The sequence below is a fragment of the Anopheles aquasalis genome, chromosome 3, assembly GCF_943734665.1.
Source record: "Anopheles aquasalis chromosome 3, idAnoAquaMG_Q_19, whole genome shotgun sequence".
Lineage (NCBI taxonomy): Eukaryota > Metazoa > Arthropoda > Insecta > Diptera > Culicidae > Anopheles > Anopheles aquasalis.
Genome location: NC_064878.1, coordinates 61,856,049 through 61,871,048, shown reverse-complemented (window position 1 = coordinate 61,871,048; position 15,000 = coordinate 61,856,049). Strand labels below are relative to the sequence as shown.

Genomic DNA, 15,000 nt, shown 5'->3' with positions numbered 1-15,000 from the left:
CGTCGGCTCAGTCGTGGCCCTCAGCAGTTCCGCGATCTTGGCGTTATCCATCTTTGCTTGCCTAAAAAATCGTCGCCGGTCACCGTCACCTTCCCTAACCTAAAATCACTTGCCACACGAAACGCACGGCGCGAACGCGAACGACGGACAAGCCGAAAGAGTTGAGTGCTAGGCAGCAGGCCGGTTTACTCCTCCAGCAGCACCACCGACGAGGACGGTTCTTGGCCAGTCACGGAACGCCACAAAACGGATTTTATTATTTCACCACCGACGACGAACGCACACACAGCCACGAACACAAGCACAAATCGATTCGCGGATCGCGATGATGGGAAGGGCCGGTGGAGCGACTAACTCGCGAATTCGGGAGGAGGGCACAATCTTTGGCCACAACGGTGTGATGATGAAGAGTGCCTTCTTCCTCCTCGCCAGAAACACCACGCGGTTCAAGCGGCAAATTCCTCCGGAAGAAAAACCGGCAGCTGCGACGACGACGTCGGCGACGGCACACGTTGACACGCGAGGGAATCCGGTGCACGCAGCGGCGGCTCCTGGCGGTTATCCGGGAAGATCGCACCACAAAATGCACGGCGGATTCGGCACCTAAAAAGGAGTTCCAGGATCGCCTTCCTTCACTCGGTCGTCTCGGTCTCGTTTCGGTAGGAATTTTAGCGCAAGGCGGCGCGTGCAAAGGTTCAGCCGATCAGCAAACGAAATAGACGAAAATGCTTTTTCTCACTCACTCTTTCCTACAGGGAATCGGGCAGAGCGAGATAAAAAACTGTCCCTTGCAGCAAATTAGCAGCGCCGTTGCTTGAAGGCGAAATACTTGGCGCCTTTTGCTTGCCCTGCTCGGTTCTGGAGTTCGCGCGCTAAATCCTTCCAGGATCGTCGAAGGGAAAAGGATCCTTTTGCCAAAACGGCACGGAAATTCTTGTGGAATGTGTAGACCTGTAAACTTTCAACCAAATTTAGAAACTGGAATGTCAAAGATTATACATGAGATCTAAAATAAGCGTAATATTTCATTAAGAAGCATAGTAAAATAAAAAAGGATTTCCGTACCGTCGTGAACCTCGAAAGGCATCCTACAAAGAGACATTCTATCGCGGACATTCCCTCTAATCTTGTTCTTTCATTGAGGATAAGCGAGGTCCGATTCCATGTGTACTCAGTTTCAAACAGGAAGTCCCGGTTGGCACGTGGCTCCGTTGTACAGCCAGCACCGTATAGTAAACACCGTCGCGACGACTTTGTTACCGTACCAGCGATGGGACGGGATGGGACAATTTTATTTACAAAACACACGATTACGACACAACACAACAGACGCATTAAAAGACGGCATTAAAAACGAAACAAAACAAGATAAAAACTGCGAGACGCCGCGTGTTGCTCGACCCGGCCAGGCCACCGGCCCTTACGAGCTATCGTTTTCGTTGCACGCGTGTAACCCACTCCCGATACAGGCGGCATAGCCGATGAGGTGCGGTATGACGTTCTGTTCATATATTCCGCCGAAAAGATGCGACCAGGGTCCGTAGGCGAAGAGCGCCACATCATCTCCACCATGTGTTTCGTACTTCATCGGCACCACCTTCGGGTACTGGAAGTCACGATCGCGTACCATCGATTCCGTTAGCACGACCCGTTCGCCGCGGGGGCCGTTTATCGGTCCTCCGGGACCGTTTGCGTACGAGAGAGTCGTGTACGGCTTTCGATCACCATCGCTCAGGTGTCCGTTCAAACCAAGAATGTCGTTACCCCGCTTAGCGTATCCCGACAAGGACATCGTATGCGAATGGTCTGCGGTCACCAGTAGCAGCGTATCGTCGGAAGAGGATAGCTGCTGGGCCACTTGAACCGCTTCCGAAAGCTGTACCGTCTCGGAAAGTGCCTTCGCCGCTTTGGTGAAATGGTGAGCAAGATCGATCTTTCCTCCCTCCACGAACAGCACGTATCCTTCGGGGTACTTCTGGAGCGTGCGGATCGCGGCGTACGTAAGATCACCGAGCGAAGGGTCCACATCCGGTCGCGCATCGAGATGAAACGGTAGATGGTCCGCATTGAACAGTCCCATCAGATAGTCCACCTCGGTAAAGTTTAGAGCCAACAGATCCGCCCGGTTCGAAACGTACCGGGCCGTTCCGAGCGGTTTACTGTAGTACCACTGGGAGATCAGATTGACCCCGTCCATCCGCTGACCGGGAATGTTGTCCTCATCTTTCAGATCCTTCGGAATGAACTTTCGCCGGCCACCGCCCAGAATGACTCGCAGTTTCTTGCCCGTCTCACCGTACACTAGCTGGCTGGCGATGTCCTGGCACTGGGTCGGATCGGCACCGAAGCGCACCATATCGTCATCACACTCCCAGTCCCGGTTTGAGGTGTGTGCGTAAGTTCCGGCAGGGCTTGCATGCGTGACTCGTGTGGTCGTTACAAATCCTGTCGCCTTGCCGGCCGCCTGCGCCCAGGCCAAGATCGATTGCACGTGATTCCGAGTGTCGAGGCTGGCGGCACAGTTGCTGTAGTTGACGGCCGCCGTTACACCGATCGTAGCATAGTTGGCCTTCACACCGCACAGGTACGCCGTGGCCGAACAAGCCGAATCCGCCACCTGCTTGTCGATACAGTAAGTCTACGGCGGAAGGTAGAACACACCAGAAACAGATTAGAAAAGGGGCAGCCCCTCAGCGGCAGCATATCATCACGTTCGACTAACGTGCCTGGCCGTGAAAGCACTGAAACTACTCTTTGGCTCGCACGCCACGGGTCTGCCGGTAACAGACTATTCAAAATCCAACTCCAACTTTGCACTTTGTTGCTCCAAAAGCCGCCACCAAGAGCCACATTACCATTCAGCCCCGTTCAGTGCTCACCTTCACGAGTCCAACGTCCGGGAACTCTTCGAACGAGAGCTGGCTTTCCTCGCCCGTATGGCCTTGCTGCTGACCGAGATACATACGGCTGGCGGCGAGGGTCGGTATCGACATGCCGTCACCGAGGAAAAAGACCACATTTTTGGCCACATTTCGGTTCGAACGACGCATCAGATGCTGCTTCACCTTCAGCTGGGCCCCGATGTTCCAGTACTGGGCCGTTTTCTCAAAGTCCGCCGCCGACACTAGCCTCTTCTGGCGTATCGGTACCGGTGTTTCAGTTCCTTTCGTCCGGGATACATCATTGCCATCAGCAACAGTGGCCGCTATCGGTGATGGTGGTGGATGGATTGCTGGCCGCGCCGCGTGTGGGTAGGGGATGGAACAATATTTAATGGAAAAGAGTAACGCGGGTGCCGATTACGCACTCCATTGCTCGCATCTTTCTCTCCCTCTCGCTACCTTGCTTCGCGCATCATCATTTTGCCACAGCACTGAGCACAAAGTGATCAAATGGCGATCGATCGGCTCCTTTTCTGATACACTGATACACGAAACTTACCGCTTTCACTCTCGGTCGTATTGGCGGAAGCTTGGTTGGTGAACCTTGGCGGCGACGATTCGGCCGTCCTTGATCGATCAGCGGATTTTTGGGCGATCGTTTGATCACTCTGATGCACAACCACAATCAGCAGCAATGCAACGCAAACAGCAAAGTGTCGCCTGGCCATGGTTCCGTCCGTCCGTGGCGGGCTGTAGAGTGATAGGACGGTGGCGCGATCCCACTTCGTCTGTCCACCGTGCGAGCTATGGACGTCCGTGGGTGACCGGTGTGCTGGTTACACTGATGTGGTGCAGTGAAGTATCAGAGCATTCATAGGCCACCGATCGCAGAGCGCAGAGCCTGGAGCTGAAGAGTTCAGCAGCGCGCCACTATCACCTACACGTGTTACGCGGCGATGGTGTGTGAGGTGGTACTGTTTTTGCACTTCACGCAGTAGCGTCCTTTTATGGTGCCCGATCGAGTCTCGGTGTGGAAAACTGATGGTTCTGCAGGATGCAAATTCATTCGCTAGATAATCTTTGGGGCGGATTAATGCGCGGCACGTAACATAATTTTTCGCAAATACCAGCATGATCTCGTGTATGGCTCTTAAGGCCGGTTCAGTGCCAATTCGTAATGCAAACTGCCGAGAGGTGCAAATTCAATGGTTTCTCTATTTTTTGCAAAAGCGCAGAGGTGTTTGAGAGAGGTATTTGAGGTCAGAGAGGTGCGCTGCAGATCGAACCACATTTTTGTCTGAAATTGGTCTGAAGAATTAATTCAGAGACAATTAACCTTACTCCCAGTCCTAATGGTTGTATTTTAGTCATAAGTTATCCGTACCTTATGCAAAGGTTCAGCTTCTGTTACTCCAACGATTTTATTTTAGTATTGCGGTTGCACGTTTAAATTTTCGATTAACCAAAAACTCACCACAATTTTGGTGAAAATACGGAACAAAATATTTTGACGATTTTTTTCCCCTCGGATCTGTCAAATACCTGCGCCGGCCCGCTTGCAGACCGAAGTGGTTTTCGAAGGAAATTGTGTAGTTTTTAGTAAGTTATCTAGTGAATTATCCTGCCAGCTACTCCAAAAAGTGATCCGGTAAGTTCTCCACACTATTTAACAGCAGGGAAAATCGCTCTGCCGTATACTAGTTCCGTGCGGCACGTGTAACGTCCAGCGCGCCCAGGCCTGAGTGTAAACAACTAAACCCTTGAAGCGCCAACAATCAAACGGAAACGGAACCAGAATCGAGTGCTATATAACATTCACGTTTATTATCGTGCCTTTTAAGTACACTAATTACTCTTAAGCGCCTACGAAAAGAAGCATTACCAACGCTGCAACCCTTCGGAGTGGCAATCTTGGCGTCATGGCGAGATGGAAATTGGTTCTTACGAGCTAGAGCTGCTAGAGCGGCTAACGGCCACAGCAGTTATTACACAAATAAATAATACTTTTCAGTCGGTACCGGTTCAGGGGTACCAGTAGTCGCCCACAACGACGACAATGACGACGAGAAGGAGCTTATCACAACTGCTTAATATGGGAGCAGCTTTTCGATTTGGCCGGTCGTGGTTCCTGCAGGTGCTGCCTCAGATGCCGATGGTACGGGCAGCTACACCCATTGTCTTTCGGGTTAAGGGCCGCGACGAGGCCGTTCCCGGCCGTTACCGGCGATACTGCGGCGGTTGTTGGGCCCTCGGACGATTCGCCCGTTTCGGACGATCGAGAGCTACAGGAATCCGCGGTGCGGCCTTCTCCTAGTCAATTGCTGGCCTCGTCGGTGCTGTCGGTATCACCTTCATCGTCGTACGTCTCGTTCGTGCCACTTCGCTCACCGTTCATGCGCGACGCACGCTGTAAGCTCTCCAGGATGTCGTCCGTATCGATAATGACGATCGGTGTGCACCCATCAGTAAGTTGCGAGCTGGCAGGGAAAAAAGAGAGAAGGAAGGGCGGGTTAGGACATTTCGGTTAGCAGACGAACGGCGGTACGGGACTGGATCCGTTCGGAAGTCGTTCACTTACCGACTGTTTTGTCGCTCGAAGATCTCTCTCGAAACGCTGCGCGTGAAGGAGAAGCGGGTGGACATGCTGCGGGTGAGCTTTTTCGGTGTTTTCTTGGCCGTCGGTGTTGTCGGCTCCTGCACCTCCTCCGGACACTCGGCCACCAGTGTCTCTTCGGCGTAATTCTTTATTTCCTCCCAGGCATAATCTACGGAAATGGAGAAAGGAGAAGGGAACCGATTAGCGCTGAGCCTACAAACACCGTGGTTTCGTTGTTATCAATCCACGCAACCCGTTCTAGCTGATATCAGGTCACATTGCGTAATGTTGCATCATGCTACGACGGTGATAAAGCACGTGTTTTGCACCATAATGTGTCATATCCGTTTTATCTGCGCCCCTGGCACTCTTGGCCATCATTATCATTCTGGTCGGTGGTACCATCGAGAGTACACCGTACCGCCGTCGGGCATATCGGGTGTAAAATCGATAAACGACAATTATGCTAATCGATCGCAATGAGGTGGAAGCAGGACCGGGGTGTGAGTGGAGGAAGCGAAGGTGCACTCGTATGGTGTTAAAACTGTCGCTTCTCGAAATGGGGGGAAGGAACTTACCGATGTGTTCTTCGGTGGCGTGCTCGTACGTGACGCAAAATCGGATGATGTATTTGCCGCGTACCATGGCCGGTGTCATGTGGAACTTGCCCGACTGGTTGATTCTGGCCAGCAGATCCCGATTGATGCGATCCTGTTGCCTGTGTAAAACGAGAGACACAGCGGAGGGCCGTTGTTAGCCGCCAGTTGCACCAGAATCGTCGCAAAAATTCACACTCGAATACTCACTTCAACCGGAAGCACACCAAACCCAGGTTGACGTCGTTTCGCACCTCGAAACGATCGTCGGAATTGACGAGCGCTTCGAAGCGCTTAGCGAGCGCGATGTGATTGCGGATGTACTTCTGCAGTCCCACGATACCGTACGAGCGGAAGACGAACCACAGCTTCAGTGCACGGAACCGGCGGCTCAGCGGGATACCGTAGTGCCGGTAGTCGATCGCACTGCTGTGATCGTGCTGTAGATAGAGCGGATCGACGGCCAGTGCCGTCGTCAGTGACTTTACATCCTTCACCCACATGGCCGAACAGTCAAAGTTGGTGAGCAGCAGTTTGTTGGGGTTTGTGTTGAAGGAATCGGCGTACTCGAGCCCCTCCTTGAACCGACGCATCTCGGGCAGGATGAAAGAATTGCCAGCGTACGCACCATCGACGTGGAACCATATGCTGCGCACCTCCCGGCACACCTGTCCGATCTCGACGAGATTATCGAACACACAGGCCGACGTCGTACCGACGGTGGCCACGACGAAGAACGGTGTTAACCCTTGCGCCAAATCTTCCTGTATCGCTTGGCGAAGGGTGTCACCACGGAAAACACCGCGACTGTCGGTGTCGAGTGCTCGCAGCTTCACGATCGCCATTTTGGCGGCCTTCTCGATCGATGAGTGTGCTTCCTTTGATGCGTATGCCACCAGCTGCGGCAGATAGACGCTGTCGTGTACGTCGACGTGTGGACCCTTCAGTTCCTTGATCGCACGGGCACGGGCTGCCATCATGCAGACGAGGGCACACTCGGAGGCCGATCCTTGCAGGACGCCACCACCACGCGTACCCTTTGCATCGCTGCGGAAGAATGCTGGGAGATCGAGCGCTTTCGCGTACCAATCGAGGACGATCGTCTCCAGCTCGGTTGCGGCCGGACTGGATGCCTAAGGAGGGAAGGTGGATCGGTGAGATGAGCGATGAAAATGGCGTCCCCCGGCTCGCAAGTGCTGTGCAAATGTTTGCTCTACACCACGCACACACTTACCCATGAGAAACCAATTGACCCGATCGCACTGCTCAGCATGTCGCCCAGGATCGACGGATAGGAGTTGCCGGCCGGGAAGTAGGCGAAGAACCGCGGATGGTTCCAGTGCACCATATTCGGCATGATCTTCGTCTCGACGTCATCCAGCATGCGCTTAAAGTCTTCGCCCTTCTGCGGTGCCTCATCTGCAATCGAACGTAACGGAAGAAATCGTTGGTGGTGAGAAGGAGGAGGAGGATGCCACAATGAAGGTCATGGTGGTGGTCGTCTCGCCATTGGCGTCGTCGTCGTCGTCCAAGGCGGTTAATGGAGAGTAGTAAAATGCGTATGTTTACTCGATAAGTCAGCGATCGAGCGGTCGATAGTGCGCATGTTGTGCGGTCGATAGAGCGCACGGAATGTAATTTTAGTTGGCCAGCCCCCATCCCGCCTCCGGCAAACAATCGACCATCGGATTCCATTCGGTCACGATGCCTCGTAAAACCCCGTTTCGGCGTTTTTGCAATCATTCTGGGAGTTTCGATCCGGTCCGACTCGTAGTATTTACGTTGCATCGCGATCGTGAACTGCAGCGCACTTCATTCCGCTTACTATGATGACCATGTCTATTTGGTCACTTGATACGCGGTACACGGTGCGTTACCATGCGCGCTCGGTTACTATGGCACCGACGGGCCGAAATTGGGGTGCGTTTGCCAAATGTTTAGCATCCAAGAACGTCCCGTTTTTGTGATTCAGAATAAAAAAGAGGTTAACCATCTCCGATCTTTACGCGAACGGCAGCTTCTTCCAACGTGTCGTGACTCACTGTCCACCTCCACTCATCGCTGCAATGCAGCAACCTAGCCATCAACCTAGATCGGAACATATTTATGATCGCACGTTACCGGTGTGAGCGACATCTTATCATCTGGTTTATTTTCCGTATCTTGCACTGCAACTTCCACGGTAAATAAATCTCCATCGCGTGCTGGGTTCGCCTGACAACGTTACTCGGCATTTCTGGCCGTCCAGTGAACCCCCTGTTAAAATTACGGCGACGAAGAGTTGTTAATGAGCGAACGGAGTGAAAAAAGGAAACGAAACGACCAACGTCCATATCCGGGAGATTTCCCAGATTAGCACCGGTTTGTGAAGTACACGGAACTTCTGTTCTGGGTAAAATCACTTGGACACAAGACAAGCGCACTCGAAGAACGCTAGATCAATAAACCACTGGCGCGCGCGCGCCCCGGGAGGGCTACTAGATTGTGATGTAATATATCGGCTTCTACCGATCGCCTGACACGCAACGACCGTATCCAATTTAGTGGAAGCCGATGTTGTACACGCTGTTTACCAACACCGTCGCCCCGTAGTCGCCCGTCGATGTGCCGGTATGCTTTGTGTGACAATCCAAGTGAACCGAGCTCTTGCTGGCTTCATGTGGGATTTTGGTGTGACAATCGCATGTTCCGGATCTCGGTTTTTGTAGCATCCGGCCTGTCCGGAGGTTGTTTGGGACCGCTCGCACTATTGTCTGACCGAGATATACATTCCACTCCTCTGCGGGACAACTTCCGGTGGGTTTCGCTCGTCCTGTCCGTCCCGTCCGTCCCGTCGTGTCGTTGGTCACGAGATAACAAACAAAAATAAAACGTGTCACTCTTGACACCTACGTCAAATCGCGCGGTTAAGATCAGCAACGGTGCTCCCCGGCGGCGGCGGCGGCTTAGCCACAACCGATGGGGCGCGACATGTGCGGTCCCGGTTTCGTTCAAGGCAGATCGACCTTCTCCCCCCCCTTTCATTGGTCTCGAGAGCTCAAGAGGCGTCTTCGAGAGGTCTAAAACGTGAGCAATTGAAACCTTAACGACGATGGACGACCATCACCGGTGAACGGTGGCGCGTGTCACTGAAGGGATAACATTGAACTCGCTTTCATGGGTCCGCAAGGGAAGGGTAAGCCGCAGCCGAGCCAAAACGGATTATCGCCGCCGGTACCGGGTTAAGCCTGTGTGCCACGGGAAGGTTGACTCGACTCAAACGGACGTCAGAGTCTGGGGCGGCGAGACTGGGAGACTGGGCAGCAAGAGGCCATAGCAGCAACGGCCAGCGAATGCTTACGCATTAGGCACCGAGGGGTGGTGCTATCGGGTTGGCGAAATGAAATGAGCGAAACACGCCGCTAGTAATTAGCTGCTTGTTACTGAGCGTGTCACGTGAAGACGCTTCTGGTGGTGGGACTAGAAGGTAAGACCGTGGGCCGTTGGAACGCCAAGAGGTTTTCTATGCTATCAGCAGACCAGACCGTCCGAAGCATGATGGTTCTTGCTGCACTCGCTTGCGCTGCCATGTAACCGACAATACAAGAGAGTACATCTGTCTGCACTTTTAGCCAAAAATGGCTTGTTTCTCTGTTCACTTAGAATTGTGTTTTGTGTCTTAATGTTTCCACCCCCTAAAGGGTTGTGTTATCGCCGCTAGAACACAACGCGCACTCCCACAACCTACCTGGCAGCAGTTGACGCAAAAATCCCGGATCCACCGTCGGTGCGACGTCACGCGTATCGATCGTCTGCCCGTAGTCGCAGATGTAATCGATCATCTGTTTACCGTACTTTCGAAACTCCTCCGTGTTCATCTTGCTGAAGCTGTTGATTTATCACGGTTTCTTCAATCACGGCCTGCCGTTTTTGCCAACGTTCCAAGCAAACACACAACACACTTGTTAACGAGATGCGGTGGAAATCCCGTTGCCTCTTGCTCCTCCCGCACACTCAATTCCAATCGATCACTTCTTAATGGTAGATCGCTTACAGTCTACTGATGGCGCACTTGTGCGGCCACTCACTGCCACTCTGTTTTGCTCGATCGATCTTGCTTGACTGTCCCGTTTATCCGGTTTCAATCAAACACTTTTCTCGGGTCGTGCCGCGAAATTATCTCGTGCAGCACAGGATTTTTGAGTTTTTGGAAGGATACTGATGGTTTCGCGTGCCTTTGCTCTCTTGCTCTGTAGGCAATGCTTGCGCTCGCGCTCAAAGATCGTTACTGGCGGTGTTCGGGACCGCACGAAAGCTTTTATCGTTACGCGAAAGGCCATCACGAACGTTGCGCCTTTGCAGTGGCCGCGAGAGCATACTCACAGAGAGCTAGAGCGAGATAGTGAGCAAAAAAGAGAGAGATAGCGCCGAATCGTCGTTCGGTCGGTTCCTTTTGGATACCGGATGACGTGAATCCTCGGCTACTCATCTCTCTCGGCTACGAAATTCCGCCCGAGTATCACGAGTAGTTTCGCGGGCCATAGTCCAGCACGATGGGCTCGCCGATCTATTGGCAAACCCCCGCCGTCCCTTCCGTTGACCCACCGCTCGCTCAGAGGGCAAGCACTCGACGAGCGGCATTAGAGGGTTGCGCTGATGATGATGCGCTGCGTGCTTAGTTGCTCCACGTGTTCCGCGTCAGTACAGCTGTGTTGTGTGGTGCCGTGCCGATTCAGAAGTCCGGCCCATTCCTGCCATCCGCTAGCATAAGGTAAGGAGCCAGACGCAACCATCTCGCAACATGAATCAACAGCAAGCGGTCTAGACGTGCCCCGCTTGCCCCGTGGAGGTCAATATTGAACATGCCAGCGACGGTGGCACGATCGCAGCGCTGTTCGCTTATCAGAAGCCGCTCGGTAATCGGGATGTTTAAGCAAATGAGCTTCTGCACTTCAAATCGTCGCCAGAGGCTCGATATCGTTATCGTTGCGTTTATCGGATTACTCTGGACGAGTGCGGCTCTTTTCAAGAATGATACATGCAGTCCCAAGAAAAGCGCTGGCCAATAGCAACGGCACATTCCTTCAACTATTGCATTCCTGGTCAGCATTATTGGTCGTTACTCATCAAATATTGCGGGGCTGCTCAGTTCGGTTGCAATGTTTGATGGCTAGAACTGTATCCTGGATTGGGCTCGCTGAAGATGCCAAAACGGGCCCCCGGCCAAATGCATACATGATTCATATCCTCCAGAGACGGATGATGACTTCATGTTGTCTTCATCAATCGACTCCTGGCGGTGGTATTTCCTTTGGAGGAAAGAGATCGAAACCGGATAGTCTTACTCATGCCTTCCGGGCCGTGGTGTACGAAAAAAAGGGGGGGGGGGGGAGGAGAGGGAAGTCTACATACCAGCCGAGAGAGAGAGAGCCGTGGTCCCAATGAAACCAGGCCAAGTTTATGACCAATCGCCGGAGTTTCAAAAGAATATTCAATGAATGCCGTATCGGTGTTTACAGAGTCTAGGGCGTACCGAGAACGGCCTGGGGATTTAAGTAGTCTTGTACCAGTCTTCAGGCTGCCACATCGTAAACCGATTATTTACATTAACCTCCTCGGTGAACGCCTTCTTTCAGCTTCAAGGTGTCCATTTTGCTTTAACGAGAAAAAATTCTTTAAATTCCTCCACCAACGCTCGGTTCGTGCTGATTCACGACTCGACCACGGAACAGTAGGCTATCTCTGGCCGTGGCGATGTGCAGCTATCATGTCGCACTGTTTACTATCAATCGTTCATCGATCGTGTTTCCTGGTGATTCCCCGTTGCAAGACCTTCGCTGTCCGAAGACAAACGGTGCCGGCATGTTGGCGGCTCTTGTGGCCAGTAGCAGGGTAGGGAAGCGAAACACGTGCTGCCCTCGTGATGACGACGACAATGGTCACTTGATTCCTTGGACAGCGCAGATCGATCGAACCTGTCTGACGTAATGCTGCACGTCGGTCGCACTTTGGACCCACTCTTGTGGGGTGGCCCGTTATGCTCAGGTCTTGTTGTCAGTGGTCAGAGTACAGCCGAAGTTTGTCAATTAACACGCGAGCGCGCGCGCGCGGGCGCGTTTAAGCAAATTCCAAACTCCGTCCGATCTCTCATTGACCGTTGTACCCAGCAAACCGGCAGACAGGGTACGTGAAGTGGCTTGCGGTTCATTTATGTGAACTCCTACGATCGTCATCGAACTTGGCGGAAGGATATGATTTACGGCGGGGCCCGTTGATGATGCTCCTCCTGCGTGACGTCATGAGATGCTTTCAAACAATTTGGCCGAGAACCACACATTTGCACAAAATTTATCGTTTGTTTGTCAGCCAATTCGCGCGATGGAAAGCCGGACGCACGCACGCACGCATCGAGATACGGATGTTTGAATGAAGCCAGAGCACGCTGACCGTTGTCTGACGGCATACCGGGGCCACACGCGCCACCAGATGTGTGCTCTGTTGGGAAATTCATTGATGAAAACGCGCCCCGGGAAATGATGCCACGATACTTACATTGCGTGTCTGCTGGCTTGGGGGGGTCTTACATTTCCACCACCTGGCCTGGCCTGGCCGGCCGGTGAATCACATCGCCGATATGCGCGGGGGGATTTTTCGTTTTTAATCTACCATGGGTGATGTTGCGCCTCCATCCTTATCGCTCTAATTACTTCATGTTTGTTTCGCTCGTTTGATGTTTAAACGCGGGAACCACTGGCTATAGAATGGGGTATTTTTTATCAGAGTTATGATTCTGCACTTATCGTGCTGCGTGTGTACGTTTGTTTTTGTTACCGGTAATCAATTTGGCCCCTGTCCCTTTTGTGGGCTTTGCGATGATATAATCATCGATGGGGACGCCTGGTGTTTAGATGACGGGGCACATAATAATACTGTGATAATGCGGTGTCCGCTGGAAAATGTGTCTTCTTTATTCCAATGCTTCTTACTGAATAGAACTAACAATTTACTGAATAGAACGTTACTTTGATTGAAAGCATCCAGCATAGTTACCACGCATGACAACGATAACAATGCTAATGTGATTGTTTGTTTTTGTTTGATTTCTACGAATGTTTTTGGTCGAGAAAATCTGATTCCAATTTGTAGATACCATGCTGCTTCTGCTTACTACTCTTTGGTATGAGAGACACATTGCGATCGATCGGACTGGATAGCAACAGTGATAAGACCCCGGGCGCACTTATCGAGAACCTCCAAATGATGCGACCGCTATGATTCATATGCAGTATAGTGGCTTATCGCGATCGCAAACTGGCGTCCCGTGGAAGCTTATCATGCGAGGAGATGGTGATATGTGAGACTCATTGAGTCCGCCGTAACCCTTTAGAACATCATTACCACCGGGTGGACCAGGATGGTTGGTTGCGCAGTTAGCACACCACTATCACTGATCTGATGTTGCGATTTCCAGCTGCTGACTGAGTAATATGCAAACATAGCGGACTGACTGACTGTGAAAAGCGACAGATGTGCTTAGTGAAGCCTGGCTGCGGAAGTAATCGATCTTGTTTGACGTTGCATACGCACTAGGTTAGAGTGCGTTCTCCATTGCGTCGTTGCACTTAGAAAGGTAAATGTGGCGCCGGAGTGGAGTAGAAGGGAATCATAAACTGCGTAAAGGCAGAGCAGCTGGTGTATGTTGTGTACTGGCCTGTTATCTGTGCGAACGGCTTACGGTTTGTTTTCACAATATTGGCAAAACTGCATCGTCGCGACCCACGCTCACAATTGCGCAGTTTCGCAGTGGAAAATCCCGCATTCCAACACTGGAATTGCAGAAATTTGAACTAATTATCTTATTAATCGATGATCGCTCGGCGTATATTGAACTAATTTAAAATAATTTTAGCTCTTACCTTGCTGTAGAAGCAGTAACCAAATGTGCATGCACTAATCAACAACGATGCGTTCTGCATCAGACTGGATCGTCAACATACAGCTACTGTTCTGCACTAATGCCGAGCCGTGCAGAGAGGGAACAGTTACTGGCGTGGTCCCAGGAAAAGGTGTGGATTATGGGCCATCACATTGTTGTTTAATCGTTTTCGGAGAACAAAACAGAGGCTCTGATATTGTTTCGTCAAGCACAATTCCCCCCCAACAGACAATCGATTTCGAAGTGATCGTATTCAATGAGGGGATTGCAAGTTTGATCGCCGGCGGGGGGAAGGGGGGGGGGGGGGTTGGGGTGTAAACAGAGAACACACACCGATCACGCCAGGGAACAAGGTGCCAAGTGGCCATGGTGCATCACCCCTAAGGGGTGACAATTAGGTTAACACAGTTTTGCTACGAACCATCAGCTCAACAAATGGGGTGGCTCGGCGGCTACTGGGACTGATGATGATGATTCACTCGTTTGTTCCGTTTCTGCAATGCCGCTGCCGTGCCTCTTTGGGGTGGTTTTGAGGGGAATTTGGACCATAAAATCCACCAAATCGCTCCAAACCAACTCTCCCCGGAATAGTCCATGAATTCCTAGCGCCAAATAAAGGGCAGCGCAACTTCCTCTTCATCTCTGGTCTGCTGTCGTGAATCTCCACGCCAGCAAAAATAAAAAATGATGCAAAGTAAACAGTCCAAAGTCCACCATTGCCGACCAATGGAGAGAGCGCAAACCACAAGCGGTACAGCCGACTGTCTAAGCACATGAAGTACGGTTTCTCCCAAAAAGCCAACCCAAATAGAGACCCATACAACAAACCTGCAACGTCACGATGAGTGCGTCATCGGTAAGGGGGGCATCGAATTATGCGAATTATGTACGGACAGCTACAGGTACACCGGCCAACGGTGAGTACCGCGAGATCGATCACTCTCCTGCCGCGAATCCATCCGAAACCCTATTCTCATTCATGAAGCCGTCGTTCACTGCGTGAGTCTGCAG

The 15,000-nt window shown here is 52.0% G+C and overlaps 5 protein-coding genes across 5 annotated transcripts in view; 2 read left to right on the top strand and 3 right to left on the bottom strand.

Annotated features, from left to right (window-relative positions):
• The window catches only part of LOC126578123 (importin-7), an 8,040-nt gene extending 7,350 nt beyond the window's left edge, over positions 1-690 (bottom strand). The window contains exon 1 of the mRNA XM_050240414.1: positions 1-690. This exon is cut by the window's left edge and continues 33 nt beyond it. Within this exon, the coding sequence (XP_050096371.1) occupies positions 1-51 (51 nt within the window). The 5' untranslated portion in view covers positions 52-690.
• Positions 691-1,252: 562 nt separating this feature from the next.
• Positions 1,253-3,694, bottom strand: LOC126578129 (alkaline phosphatase-like). The gene is made up of 3 exons (XM_050240421.1): positions 3,442-3,694; positions 2,880-3,232; positions 1,253-2,638 (listed from the first exon to the last, which is right to left on the bottom strand). Exons 1-3 carry the CDS (start codon positions 3,608-3,610, stop codon positions 1,421-1,423), a joined length of 1,740 nt encoding a protein of 579 aa, XP_050096378.1. The 5' UTR covers positions 3,611-3,694; the 3' UTR covers positions 1,253-1,420.
• Positions 3,695-4,423: 729 nt separating this feature from the next.
• Positions 4,424-15,000, top strand: part of LOC126578145 (ribonuclease P protein subunit p25-like protein) — a 25,935-nt gene continuing 15,358 nt past the window's right edge. The window contains exon 1 of the mRNA XM_050240449.1: positions 4,424-4,530. The gene's annotated coding sequence lies outside the window, so the exon portion shown is untranslated. The remainder of the gene's footprint in view (positions 4,531-15,000) is intronic.
• Positions 4,685-10,328, bottom strand: LOC126578130 (aromatic-L-amino-acid decarboxylase). Its single transcript, XM_050240422.1, has 6 exons — positions 9,802-10,328; positions 7,309-7,493; positions 6,285-7,207; positions 6,057-6,196; positions 5,461-5,647; positions 4,685-5,359 (listed from the first exon to the last, which is right to left on the bottom strand). The coding sequence occupies exons 1-6, from the start codon at positions 9,929-9,931 to the stop codon at positions 5,197-5,199; spliced, it is 1,728 nt and encodes a 575-aa protein (XP_050096379.1). The 5' UTR covers positions 9,932-10,328; the 3' UTR covers positions 4,685-5,196.
• The window catches only part of LOC126578160 (protein YAE1 homolog), a 9,351-nt gene continuing 5,069 nt past the window's right edge, over positions 10,719-15,000 (top strand). Inside the window, exon 1 of the mRNA XM_050240465.1 lies at positions 10,719-10,824. The gene's annotated coding sequence lies outside the window, so the exon portion shown is untranslated. The remainder of the gene's footprint in view (positions 10,825-15,000) is intronic.